Raw genomic sequence first — 13,850 nt, forward strand, 5'->3', positions numbered from 1 at the left:
GCTTAGCTTAGCGTAAAGACTGGAAGCAGGGGGAAACAGCTAGCCTGCTTCTCTCCAAAATTAAAAAAAAAAAGAAAAATCACATATTAGCACCTCTGAATTTTAATAGTTACCATGATGAATCTTGATTGTTCAATTCGTGCTTGAACCAAAATGTCCAGAAGAGAATTTGTGGTTTTGCGGGGGACTTATGTGACGAGACTATTTCTTAGCGAGGCGCGGTGACATCCTGAAGTCTCTGCTAGCTACCTGGCAGTCTCACGAAAGCAAAATTTAACTGTGCTGGTGGGCGCAAGTGTAGGTTTTAAGGGTTTCCTCCTGTTTCCGGTCTTTATACTAAGTTAAGCCAACTGCTATTTCTAGCTTTATGGTTAGGGCAGAGACACGAGGGTGGTATTGATCTTCCCTCCGCTAGAGAGGAAATACAGTGGGCTTTTTTAATAAAATGTCGAACTATGCTTTTAAGGTGTTTATTGGCACTCTGGTGACAGTTTATAAGTGGCTGTGGAGACATTGTGTTCTTACTAGATACAGGTAGGCTGTAACACGAGCTCTCTGCTTTCGCCCACACATATCAGTAATGATTAGAAATTCTTCTGAAATTCATATAATAGCTTAATAGCTTTTGTGTCTGCGGAGGAGCTTTGTCAGGTATGTCCGAAAAAAAGGTGATGTGACCATGTCACCATGGTTACGTCGGTACGGACTTAGAAAGTACAAACTGGAGGTGTGGAGTTTAAAGGCTGTGGGTGTTTACCAGGCAGGGAAAGTCCAAGAAAAGACACTCGAGTTGCATTAAGGCAAGGGTAGGATCCATTGTATTTTGAACTTACCCCATACCAGAGACAAACTGTCAGCATATCTCAATATCTGCTGCTTCCTTTATGGTCGTTCATTTTTTTTAAAAAGTCTCCTGGGTCCCGCAACTGTCATTGTGTACCGCTCTCCCTCTCTTTTCTCTCTCATAATCTTCGCTCCCATACACCACTCCCTGTCAACGCATACGCACACCAACACGCTCCAGACTCTTTGATTATGTGCGTGTGCAGCAGTCGGTCACTTCTGATCATCAAAGCTTTATGTAAATGAAAGACAAACCCTATGTTGGCAAAATGTAATGGCTAAATGTTTTTATCGCTGTTGTTTCTCACATAAAACAGGAACGTGTGTGTTTGTGGCTCGTGTTTCAGGAAAACCGAAAGGTCATTGAAATGGAAAAAGGATGAAGATGGCGTGGCTCAATTTGTTTGAGGGCAGTATGGCTGCATCAGCGGGGGCGGACATGGCTGTGATCATCGCCTTGGCTCGCTGAATGTGCTCGGCTGGTCAGCTCTGCCTGCTGGTTGCATAAGCAGTCTGGGATTTAGTCAGCTGCAGCCCCTGGTCGCTGCTCTGTGTCCACAGAGTGTCGAACCTGGTGGCACAGAGTGTCAGTGTTGAGAGGGGAGGCAGGAGGACTTGGGTTGGGTTTGAGCTCAGCTGAAAGGAACATGGTGAATTTTGTGTCCAGTTTAAAGCGTTGGAGTTGAAACTAAGATTATTACGCAAAGGTGTAAAGTTGGCCGCATTTTAACATCCACTGCTACATTAAATTTGAGGCAGTATAGTTACTAGGGTATAAAACTATTTTCATCAATGAATCAGTTGATTGTTAAATTAATTAGTGGGACTATAAAATGTCCAAAAAGAGGAAAAAATTCCCATGGCTCGTCTTCAGAGTTCTAGATAATTTCTTCAGATTGCTTGTTTCGTCCGATCAACAGTCCAAAATCTCAAGATACTCAATTTACATATAACATATAAAACCAAGAAGAGCTTTGTTTTTATTATTTAGCAGTAAAATTCATTATCAATTAAAAACAATTGAGTCAACTTGTTTACATTGAACTATACAGTGTTTGTATGGAGCTTCACTTGTTAATGAACCATTACAAAGTTACATGATAAAGACTGACACAACACTGACATATATAATATACAACTAACATGTTAACAATTGAAAAACAAAAACCTATTTAAACATCCAGCAGACACAGAACAACATTATCATTCATTTAGAGGTGTGTTTTCTGGCCACCCGATGAATGTAACTTCATATTCACTGTCTTTTAGCTCTACTTTGGTCTCCATCAACTGCCGAGAAAAATATGTGGCTCCTTAGCTCCTAAATGGTCCGCTGAGTTCATCAACTAGTCACTAACTTTTTCTGCCTGCTGTTCTGTGCTGGCCAGATAGTGTACAGTGGGTTTATCAGAGCTTTTGCATTTGAAACAGATGTTTTGGCTGGAAACAGGGTTGATGAGAGCAGGGGAGACTGAACCAAAACAGTGAAGTCATACCAGAACAATGAGCTGAAAGATGCTAAAATGTTCCTTAAGCGCTTAAGGGAAATACAGAGTCAGGTGATAATTTTTTTGTGAGTTTGCCATCATCTTATCCATTTTTAATATAAAAATATTGATTAGCGCAGCTTTAAACAACGGATGAGGCAACCTAACATGGCAGACCTTTCACCTTACCAAGGGTTATCCTGCTTCTGTTGCTGGCTGTCAAATGAACATTAGTATCTTTCTCCGGATATTATCTTTGTACAGACCTTCAATGATTTTAATTATATATCAAACTCAATGATTTCTTCATAGTTCTGTCAACTTTTTGAATATACATGTATGGCAGAAAATCTTTCGGGGTCTCAGGGAGTCACATGACTTGTTGTTCCAACTATGGCCACTGGGGAGTTGCTTCAGAGGAGTGAACCAGGGCTTTTATTTAAAACTTAAAACACTTTTCCAACTCGCTTCTACTTAGAATGTTTTACTGTATATTTCCTCACCTCAAGTACAATATTTACAGTTGTTTATTCACCTTTATTTTTATTTGTTTAAATGTCTTTTTATATTTGCTTTTCATTTCTTGTAAAGCATACTACATTCCATTAATTTGTATGAAAAGTGCAATATAATTTTTGTGATTTTTACTCTTAAATCCTGCAAGAAGCTACCAGTCTTCTCCACCTTGCTCTCATTTTTTTTTTTTTTACAGTCATCACATTTTTTGATGTTTAAAAAAAATACACATTGCACCTTTAAGGAGGATGAGCAGTAGGGTAAATAGTTAGTTTTCGGACACTGGGGACATTCCATTGTTTCTAGCCAATCAGATTTTAGCCCTGACATGATTCTGTCCAATAACTGGCTCCGCAATTGTTTCAATCAAGGATGTAAAATGCTCGTGAATTGGAGCTACCTACTTCTGTTGTTAACACTGAGCCTTTTTGACGCAGCGTGCGCACACACACACACACACACACACACACACACACACACACACACACACACACACACACACAGTGGAATAGCAGACTTCCTCTGTGCATGAAGAGCCGACATTTGTCCTGACCCGATGACTCGATCAGCTATGAGTCTAATGCTGCTTCTGTATAAATACAGATGCAGTTCTCTTTGAGGTAAACACAAACACACACAAACACAGGCAGAGAGGCTCACACACACACACGGATGTCCATCGGAGCTGCCAACACAGAGCAGAGAACAGAGTGTGTTTGTTAAAGAGAGGCTAAGGTAAGGGGAGAGGGTGTGTGGCGTCTGCTAGGACGCACACACACGCACACATACACACACACACACACAGCACGACGACTGAGTGCTCAACAGTTAATGATGTAGAATCTCCTAAATATTGTGATTGTAGTTTACAGAACTAATCAGAAATCCCTCTTCATTTCAAACGCCCACTCTAGTTGAAACGAGTCGAGATGTTTAGAAAAGCTGCAAACGTGCCATCAGAGCGTCAGGTCTAAGTATAAGAGCTGTAGCTGGTGTTTGTAACATTTTACCATTATATTCACAATAACTTGTGACATGAAAATAATAGAGAATGAGAATATTACTCTGCACACTGGTTACTGTGATTAACCAGACAAACTACTGTACAGGTCAGAATCTGATTAGATTCGTCAAACCAATCTAAAATCCAGTCTAGGTGTTGGTACCTGAACCTGTTTGACTTCATTCTTGAACTCTCTGTTTGTTTCTCAGAATTTAAAAGTCTGGGTCCTTTATTTAGACCGATGCAGATGTAACGTGGGACAAAGACACGTGTGTCTAATCACACAAACATCCCACCTGCATTTATCATAAAATATGTTGCTCTTCGATGACACCGGCGAGCACCTCAGTGCAAGTCCTGTTTCGTAGTGTAGCGTTAGTGCAGCTGAACGCAGAAGACATTTAAAGCACCAAATGAAACCAGGCTGTGTGTTTACCCCCTCGAATGAAATGGTTGAGCAGAGTGCGGATGTGTTAATCTGATTATTCTTACACAGATTCTGATCTTAATGTAGTTAAGATCATCAGACTTAAGGCGGAATTCAATTCTGTTCACTTCATTCATCAGGATAATTCACTCAGTGTCAGTAGTGCTTCCCAGGAAGTCCCTTTTTACATATACTGTATTAAAAATAAACAATAAGACGATAAAAACACACCAAATTAGAAATTAGAAAGTGATTTATATTTGAGTATTTGTAACGGTAGCATAAACGAATGTGTCTTTCATTATTAAATTGTATTGTGCTTTAATCATATAGTCCACAGTTATTGTTTTTGCGATCTCTAATTCACTTTTTGATATATATAATGGGAAGGTTTCTCTCATCTAAGCACTGAGTAGGAGACTACTGCTGTGCAATCATTAAAAGTAACTGTACTTTCTGCATTTCATCCATTTTGCCATTGAAAGTGATGATCGCTGCAAAGAGAGGGACTGCAGTAATGGCTCTCCTAGATCCTTAAGCTAACTCACTTAAAAAGGAGAAGATTACTGTGTCTTTCTTGGCTGATATTGATTTAACGTTGTCAGCTATTTCCAGCGGTGAAATTGTAGAGGAAAACACAAGCGGCCAAAGCTGACGGGTCATTGTGCTTGGGTCCCCGTGTTGTAAACACGTAGTCCTGATGTGTAGTTCCTTTTGAGAGGAAGCGTATCGGCTGTGGTCCAGCTACGATGGCTATGTGGCAGGCTCTGTCGGCACTGGTTGCGGTTAGGGCTGTAGTTTCCCGGGCCACTGATCGATTGGTTGGTCGATATGCTCTTGTCCGACCAAATTCTCATTAGATGGACAATGTGGCAGTTAGAATTAGAAACAGATTTATACGTTAATATTTTAATTTCAGCTGATGGTCGCACAAATAAAAACATTCGACCACTAAGATCAGAGCAAACGTTATTGGAATTTCTGGCAACAGTGGCAAGTGGAAGGACAAATGACAAGGAAAACACACAGATGTATTCAGAGAACTGGATATCATGTTCCAAGATGGCCGACTTCCTGCTGGCATTTAGAGAGCCTAAATGCTAATGTCAGCATGCTAACATGCTCATAAATGACAATGTCAACACGCGATGTTTAGCTAAAGGGAATGTCTGTACCAAATTTCATGGAAATTTCAAGATATTTTACTCCAAAAGGCTAGCCTGCCTAAAAAAAAACGGCATCTTTAAGTAATAGCAATGGCTTACAAACATGATCATGATGTTTAACAAGTTATTCAGGATTATTCTTCTAACCGTACTCCCCTGTAGTCCCAGCACACACACACACACACACACACACACACACACACACACACACACACAGAGCGACACACATGGTGCTGCATGTATCCTGCAGTGCTACAGTAAGCCCTTCTGATCCCGGACAGAAACAAATGGCCTTCTCTGTTTACAACTCCCTGCCTTCCCTCCTTTGTATGTGTGTGTGTGTGTGTTTATTGCACGTGTCCTTTTATTTAAGGGCCAGAGAGAGCTACAGTACATCCCCTCTGCAATGCCATTCATCACCCAAACTGACTCATCCCTCCTCGCTTGCCAGAGTCAACTGCTCTTCCTGTCCGCTAAAAAAGATTACACTCCCACAGAGGAACACAGAGGGGATGACAGTGTACTTAAACTAGCTTGTTGCTGCTAAACTAGATGGGAGAAAGACATTTAACTCTTTGAAGGAATAACATAAACATCACTTGTGTATAGACAGTCGGGGCTATGTGTTGGTGTAAATATGGCTGCAGTCCAAGTGTTGCTGGTTTCACTGAGCAATGACAGGAAGGCAGATTCGTAAGCGTCTGCTCAGGGATAGAGAGGGGCGGCTCTCCAGTACTTCAGGTTATGTAATGAGTGTGAGCCTTTGTGTGTGTGTGTGTGTGTGTGCGTGTGTGTACACGTGCAAAGTCCTATATTTCTTCCCAATGTGCCTAGATCTATAGTGTGAGGGTGAGGACTTGGCAGGTCCTGCTGCTCAGGAACGGCAATCACTAAGAATAATCACACTGCAGCGGGGAATGGATTTGCTAGAAAGGACTGGTATTGGTTTTGTGTGTGTGTGTGTGCGTGTTTGTGACTCAGCTCACAGCTCAGCTCTGTCACCCCCCCCCTCGGCGAATAGCATTTAGAATTACTTAAGCTTCCACTGCAGATAATTAGCATTTTCAGTGCCTATCTCATTGCAGATCAGAGCAGTAGACTGTGAGCTTCAACATCATCAGCCCATCACTGAGCTTGAAATCAACAGAAATATCACAGAACACACGTCTTTCTTACATCCCGCGTTTCCATAATTTCTCAAATCACTTTTTGTGAAGAGTTTTTTTTGGCCTTTATTGGAGAGTAGGTGTGGAAACAACAAAGGTCCCCCGCAGGAGTTGTTTCATCATGGGATGAAAAGGAGGATACTCCTGCATGCCATTCACACTCTGGACACCGACAGGAACAAACATGGCATTGTCATCTTGTCCCACAAACCTGTAATCTCGTATCTTGTTTTAATTCTTTTTTTTTCATCATTTATTTTTAATTGTACTTTTTTGTTTATAATTTACTTTTATGTTTTACATGTGAAATGTCAGAAAACTACGGTCTGAGTTCATCATAAAAATGTGTCCCCTGGGTGGTATTACATGGGAAATGGTTTTCACTGTGACTGTCTTACATTTTGAATGTGAAATGTTGGAAAACCATATGAGAAATTTTGTCTTGCGAAATGGGTTTCCACATGATAAACATGTCAAATGTGTTTCACATGTAATAAATCCACATATGTTTTTTAATTATGTTTAAGGAGCGTATGTCACAGGGTTATACCAGGATAGAAATAAAAAAACAACAACATTAAAACAATATTATAGTAATTTAAATTTACATTATTACGATAGAATTTCATCTGCAGGGGATGCTATCAAATTTTAGAATGAAAATAATTATAAGGCCAGAAATTATAATACACCATTTAAAAAAATATGTCTCCCCTCCTCTTTCTATACAGTGACGCCAGCTGTTAGCTGTTGCTGCTCTTATTCTGCCTGAGCGTCCATTCCCCAGTTTTCTCCCCTGGTACGTCCTCTAAAAGAGCCCCCAGCATGAGCTCCTCTCCGCTGGTGTCCCGAGCCAACATGGACATCCTGGACGAGCTGCAGCTGATCGCAGCCCAGAACCTGGAGAGACTGGAAGTCAACAAGTACTACGAGGTGATCAGGGAGTTGGGCAAAGGCACCTATGGCAAGGTGGACCTGGTCATCCACAAGATCAGAGGTGAGGGGACGTAATGGCTTGATTAAAAACTGTAAGAACATGCTGTTGTTATAAGAAAGATCCCCCAGTCAACAGAACAAAAAGGTATCTGTTTTGTTTTCCCCCGAAGGTACAAAAATGGCACTGAAGTTCCTGAAGAAGAAGACAACGAAGCTGAAGTCGTTCCTGCGCGAGTACAGCATCTCCCTCTACCTGTCTCCCTGCCCCTTCATCATCAACATGTTTGGCATTGCCTTTGAAACAGATGAATACTACGTGTTCGCACAGGAGTACGCTCTGGCAGGAGACCTCTTCGATATCATTCCTCCACAGGTACTCCATCACACCCATTATTCTGATTGGTGCTTCATTGTGTCCTTGCTTTTGGGATAAAGCAAAAATACCCATCTTGACACGTTCCTAAAAAAGTTAAGACACAGTCAAGTGTAAGTTAGATAGGGGAGGAAGTCAGTCGGTGGAGTTGTTTTCGCTCCGAAATAAAGCGTGTTTCATGAATTCCCTTGAATCAGTTGACACTGTGTTGGCACTCCAGGAGTGATCTGCCTCCCATCGAGAAAGATTGACTGGACATTATTGGATTCGAAACAAAAGGAATTATGTCACTTCAATGATGGAATGTTTAACCTCATTTATAGCCACTACTTTAGATATTGAGAGTTTCCCACTATGGTGGGTGGTACCAAAAAAGACAGCAAGATCGTACTTGTGTTCCACTCTGATCTTCCTCTGGCCCCTGTCTCTAAGGTTGGTCTTCCCGAGGCAGTGGCAAAGCGCTGTGTGCACCAAGTAGCTATTGCTCTGGACTACCTGCACTGTAAGAAGCTGGTCCACAGGGACATCAAGCCCGAAAACATCCTCATTTTCGACAGAGAGTGCCGCAAGGTCAAACTGTCTGACTTTGGCATGACCCGCCGGGCTGGCTCACCTGTGAAAAGAGTGAGTAGAAGTAGTAGTTTGTGACCTCTTACCGTCGAATATCTTGTTGATGCTATGGTGGTAACCTATTGAGTTTCCCCCTCTAGGTGAGTGGCACCATCCCCTACACGGCCCCAGAACTCTGCGATGTGTCCCGCCACGAGGGTTTCTGTGTGGACTACAGCACTGACGTCTGGGCCTTCGGCGTGCTGCTCTTCTGCATGCTGACCGGCAACTTCCCCTGGGAGAAGGCGCTGCCGTCTGACTCTTTCTACCAGGAATTCATCCGCTGGCAGAGGAGGAGGACGAATACGGTGCCGTCGCAGTGGAGGCGCTTCACCGAGCAGGCCCTCCGCATGTTCCGCCGGCTGCTCTCCGTGGAGCAGGACCGTCGCTGCTCTGTCAAAGAGGTGTTCGGGTACTTCAGCCACTCCTGGATGCTGGATGCAGAGAACAACAACAATGGCAACGGCAACACAGGAGGAGGAGGCGGTGGAGAGAGGGTTGGCGGTGGAGGAGGAGCAGGAGGAGGTGTGCGAGGAGAGGTGGATGGCACTATCTCATCATCTTCGTCTGGGGAGGAAGATGAGGAGCTCCTTGTGGAGAGGATGAAGCAGCAGACTCTATCTCCTCTCTCCCCACTGTCACCCCTCTCTCCCATGTCTCCGGGGGCGGTGGAGAGGGGGAGTGGCGGAGGGGCCAAGGGCGGGATGATGGAACCCAGTGGTGGCCACCATTTCGTGTCCGTGTCTACCAACAGCTCCGTGTCGTCCACCAACAGTTACGATCGAATGCCGCGAGAAAACAGTTCACCGGGTGGCCGCATGCTGGTGGCTACGCCCATAGAGATCTGCGTCTGAGCGTGTTAGAACGATCATGTCACACACTCACCAGTACACACTTTTATACCTCTCATCCAACCACATAGATGCATGGAAATAGAAACAAACAGACACTGATCACCAACACGTATCCTGTTTCAAAATCTTGGGAATGGAAGAGCACACACATGGAAGACTTCACACAAAGTATTTGCAGAATGCATACATTCCTCATGACGTAGGGGTTTTGGTCGAATTTCCTCAAAAGACTTCGCGAGGAGCCCCATTTACACTTTGATTTCACTGATGTGTGCAAATGCAGTTTTCGTGAAACCCGGAGGAAAAAATTTGCTTCCATCAGAGATACTGTCACTGAAACCATCTGAAAAGAACACCAAAATGTAGTTCTTAAAGCAATACTTCCAGCAAAAAAAGCAAAACCGAGACAGAAAGTGGCAGGATGCTGTGTGATCTCCTCGACACGTCGTTTTTGACGAAGCCAAGGGACAAAGGATTTGTATTTTTGGAGAAGAGTACAAGGAAATACCTTGTAAGATTTAAACAAAACAAAAAGACACTAAAACGAGTGAGCGGTGGTTTTAAATGTTTCATGTGTAACAAAAATGTGAAAGTGTGAGTGTGTCTGTATTACTGTGCGTTCTGTAAGTATGAATCCAAAAGAAGTGTGTTTATTTTGCTTTGAGAATTTTAATATTTATTTGAAACTAAGAAGACTACACACTCTATTTTTTCTATTGTTTTTTTTTTTTTTGTAAAGTAGCTTTTTTTTTGTTTTCTGTTCGACTTCACATTGTAATCTGGCCAAATCCACTTCCCTGTGCAACACATGTGGTTGGCTGCTGTACATACTGGTATCAGACAGTAGATGAACATTATATATGAGTTTTGACCAGTGGTTTTCAGACGGAATACCCCCCCCCCCCGCTGGCCGTGAACCAATATGTCCATGAGTGTTAGACTGGAGTGAGAGAAGGTTTATGATGTCTCTGTTCTTCGTGGCAAACATATCTACTTCACTGTCGAAAGACTATTTTGTACTCACCCTCGAAATTCTGTTTGTATAGCTTCTGTTTTCTTTGAAACATTTAGCGCAAAGTATTGTTTGAGAAGAAAAGAAAAATGATCACTTGGCATTTTCAATTCAATCTGCAGAAAAAAAAAAAAATCACAGAAGATGTGAAAGAGTCACCTTTTATAAACTGCATGACAAGTAGCTCAAACTTACCTTTACGAACTGGCTTTACAAAAAAAAAAAAAGATGAAAAAAAAAAAGATAAAAAGAATTGTAAAATGTTGTGATGTGGAACTTTTGCCGTAGCACAATTTCTTGCATTATGTGCGAGGGTGAATATCGCCGTTATGATATCTTGAGACCTCCTAGGGCTAAAAAATCTGAACAATGATTAGTTTCTATTCAGTGTGTTGTATTTGTATTGCTATTAATGTCGTGCTCTCATCTCACCACCTTCAGGAACAGAAAAAAATAAAAAAAGCAAAGCATGAGGACAGAGTGAGAAGCTTGAGTTTAAAATCACAGGTTAAATGATGTATTTTTAGAAGAGATTTTTGCTTCTAAATTGCCACCTTTTGTGAGGTAGTGTGGCGTGGATTTTTTTTTTTTTTTTTAAACCAACTTAAAATTAACAGCAAAAAAGTAATCAATTCCTTTCTTTGACTCATCAGTAATATAACCTAAATCCTTTGGAGAAAAAAAGCACTGGGACATGTATAGGAATGGACGTTTTGCGTGTTGTTTTCCAGACATAAATCTGCATGAATTTGTATGCGCTAAAGCGCCGCTGTGAAATCCTGCTCTGTGTTTCACCTGTCACAGGCTGTAGTACTCTGTAGATGGAGTATAGCTTCAAACACCATGTCTCCTCATCTTGTGAGGTTCAGTAGCCTCGGCGAGGATCTGCCTGACTGAGGATCAGTTCGGCTCCTCCATAAGCCGTTTGGATCGCGTTCTAGGAAGCTGCGCCCGCATCAGCCAGCGAGTTTGCAAATTACTACATCTTGTGACAATCTCTGACCTCATCAGCAGCCTTCTGACTCAGAACAATGGACAGTCCTGATACGGACACTGTAGTCATGCTGTTTCCATCGGCCAGCTGCGAGCAGCGCCGGCTCCGCGGCGTTTACTGTGAGAGCTCCAGCTCATTAGATTCAGCCGGGTGGGCCCTTTCACATGACCGTATGAAGAAGAGATTACACCGGCCTGTACATTACCTCATCATGTCATTCTTTCTCTGCGTTTCTCAGCACTCCCCAGATGTATCTACAGTGTCTCAGCAGTCCACCCTAACAAACCATTTAGCCTCTTTTTATAGTCAAGTGAGAAATTGTGTAAATCTGGCAGTGGCAGAGCCAAGAGGTGGACACAAGGACGTAAATTAAAAAAGTAAAATGTAATTTTTTTTTTCAAATTCATTGGAACGAAACCCACATAGCCTAACTATAAAATATATGGCGGAATTGCCGTTCTGTTCCTTCGCTGTCTCCACTGCCCTAGTGAGCATCAAGCTAAAATTTGCCTGAACATTTATGGCGGTAATGCTAACGTAGGCGTTTTGCAAAGGTAGTAAACAGCTTTTATTCATTTACCGTTTTTCTATCCATGGTTTCAAATCCAAAATACTCCTCACGTGATTCGACTCATCAGGGTGACAGTGTATTTTATGAACACCCCGTACTGGGGTACAAGGCGCTGCTTTTTGTGCCTTACGTGGGTCATTTTGAAATTCAGTCAAATCATTACAGATTGAATATTTCATTTTTTTAAAATTTTTTTTTATACCATGTTCAAACAGTAGTCTGATTTTCAAATAAAAAGTGACATCCCTATTGGTCAGAACCGAGACTAAAGCCTGGCCACCCCATCTGCACACCTTTCCTAACAATGGCTAAGTTAGCTAGCCAACTTTTTCACAAATTGTGCAGGAGTTATTTTAAAGTTCCCCTCATGGAGTTTTTATGTAAACAAAGACGATGGTTATCTTGGTGCATTGCTACATTTCTTGGCATGATAGAGCCACCAGTTTTCAGCCGAATGGCATAAAACCGACGGCGGGATGTGAGTTGCACTAGTTGCGTGCGCGTCCTCATGCGTACAACAGAGTACCTTTAACTTAGCTGAGAACTGTCTTTCAGAGTTTAACTGGAGAAATGAGATTTTTGCACGTATCAGCATGGTGTATTTTAGTGTGTACTGAAATTCCCTCTTTTATAATTGAATTTCCTGGCTCATTTCTTTGTAACAGAAGATTTATCATTATTTCACCCTACAAGGCTGTTATTAGCTCATTAAAAAAAAATTTAGTCATAAGCAGACATCCTCCTATCTCCAAGAAATTGCCTATAACAGCACAGTAAATATTCCTTTAGCAAGACTGAAAAGGTTCGAGTAAAAGCAAGAAAGTGATACTTGAAACTAAAACAACTTGCTAATCACTATAATCTTGGCATAATTTCATATTTTTTTTTAAATTGTAATGCAACAATAATACAGTTTTTAGTCATTAAAAGATTAGAATGGATTCTATACTGGTGTATTAGGATGAAACACAACGTACCCCTTAGGATCAGGTCCGGTATCTGCTGCAGCCGAGGACACCTTAGCTAGGAGGAAGGATGAGTCACACCGATCCACAAATTAAGAGATTAGTATTTTTGCCGCAAGCCACCTCCCCCTTTCTTCCTCCCAATGCCTGAGTCAGTCACGGCTGCCTCTTCAGCTCATCCATAACGTAACGTCTTGTAATGGAGTTTCAGTGTCTCTCTCCCTCTCTCTCTGTCCAGTGAAATATTTCAAAGCATCATCACTTTCGTGGAGTTATAGTGAGTAGATGACTACAGCACTAGAACTCGTATCCGGTTCTGTCTTTGCAATACAACTGTCTTCCTGTAAACTGAGATTTAGTCAATAAAATGAGAACTCTTGTTGGATTTTTGGTATTGTGACTTTTTTTTGTGTTATATTTTCCGAGGAGTTGTCTGTGATGGATTTTGAAAAAGCAGGAGATGCAGGTGGAGTTGATTAACAATATATTTTTAATATATAATACAGTCTGAAAACTTGTTTCATCCCACGTGATAGAGCTTATAATGAATTTGTAGTGGCATGTTTGCATCAGAGCTTTATAGAATTTGGACAGTAAATTTTATTTCAGCAAAAAAGTAAAAGAAAACGAGATTTTAATCTATTGAACTCTAAAATGGGGAATGTGAAATAAGATATATTTTGAAATAAGACTGAGAAAATTCTATAAATGACCCCATTGATTGTGAGATATTTAATAAGTTATTATAGCTCAAGTTATCATCAGGAAATGCTACAGTTATTGTGAATCAACTGAATTTAGCTGCTGCTCTCAAGGAGGACACCATAACTAAATTATTTTACTTTGCTTTCCAAGGCCACTGATGCTAGCCGGCTAATTGGCCAAGTTGGTTCATGAACTTGGATTATTACTTAGCAGCCAAGTGAAA

At 41.6% G+C, this 13,850-nt stretch overlaps 1 protein-coding gene across 1 annotated transcript; it reads left to right on the forward strand.

The window, feature by feature from the left end:
• Positions 1-3,389: 3,389 nt before the first annotated feature.
• On the forward strand, positions 3,390-9,585 carry bsk146 (brain specific kinase 146). Its single transcript, XM_040135621.1, has 5 exons — positions 3,390-3,466; positions 7,340-7,605; positions 7,715-7,917; positions 8,350-8,541; positions 8,628-9,585. The coding sequence occupies exons 2-5, from the start codon at positions 7,434-7,436 to the stop codon at positions 9,378-9,380; spliced, it is 1,320 nt and encodes a 439-aa protein (XP_039991555.1). The 5' UTR covers positions 3,390-3,466; positions 7,340-7,433; the 3' UTR covers positions 9,381-9,585.
• The last annotated feature ends 4,265 nt before the right edge of the window (positions 9,586-13,850 follow it).

The sequence above is a fragment of the Xiphias gladius genome, chromosome 9, assembly GCF_016859285.1.
Source record: "Xiphias gladius isolate SHS-SW01 ecotype Sanya breed wild chromosome 9, ASM1685928v1, whole genome shotgun sequence".
Classification (NCBI taxonomy): domain Eukaryota; kingdom Metazoa; phylum Chordata; class Actinopteri; order Istiophoriformes; family Xiphiidae; genus Xiphias; species Xiphias gladius.

What these genes read in the sequence shown, in the direction of transcription:
- bsk146 (XM_040135621.1), top strand. Translation starts at nt 7,434, where the DNA reads ATGAGCTCCTCTCCGCTGGTGTCCCGAGCCAACATGGACATCCTGGAC. An exon ending in TCGATATCATTCCTCCACAG is followed by an intron (nt 7,918 to 8,349) that starts GTACTCCATCAC and finishes CCTGTCTCTAAG; the next exon opens with GTTGGTCTTCCCGAGGCAGT. An exon ending in CTGGCTCACCTGTGAAAAGA is followed by an intron (nt 8,542 to 8,627) that starts GTGAGTAGAAGT and finishes TTCCCCCTCTAG; the next exon opens with GTGAGTGGCACCATCCCCTA.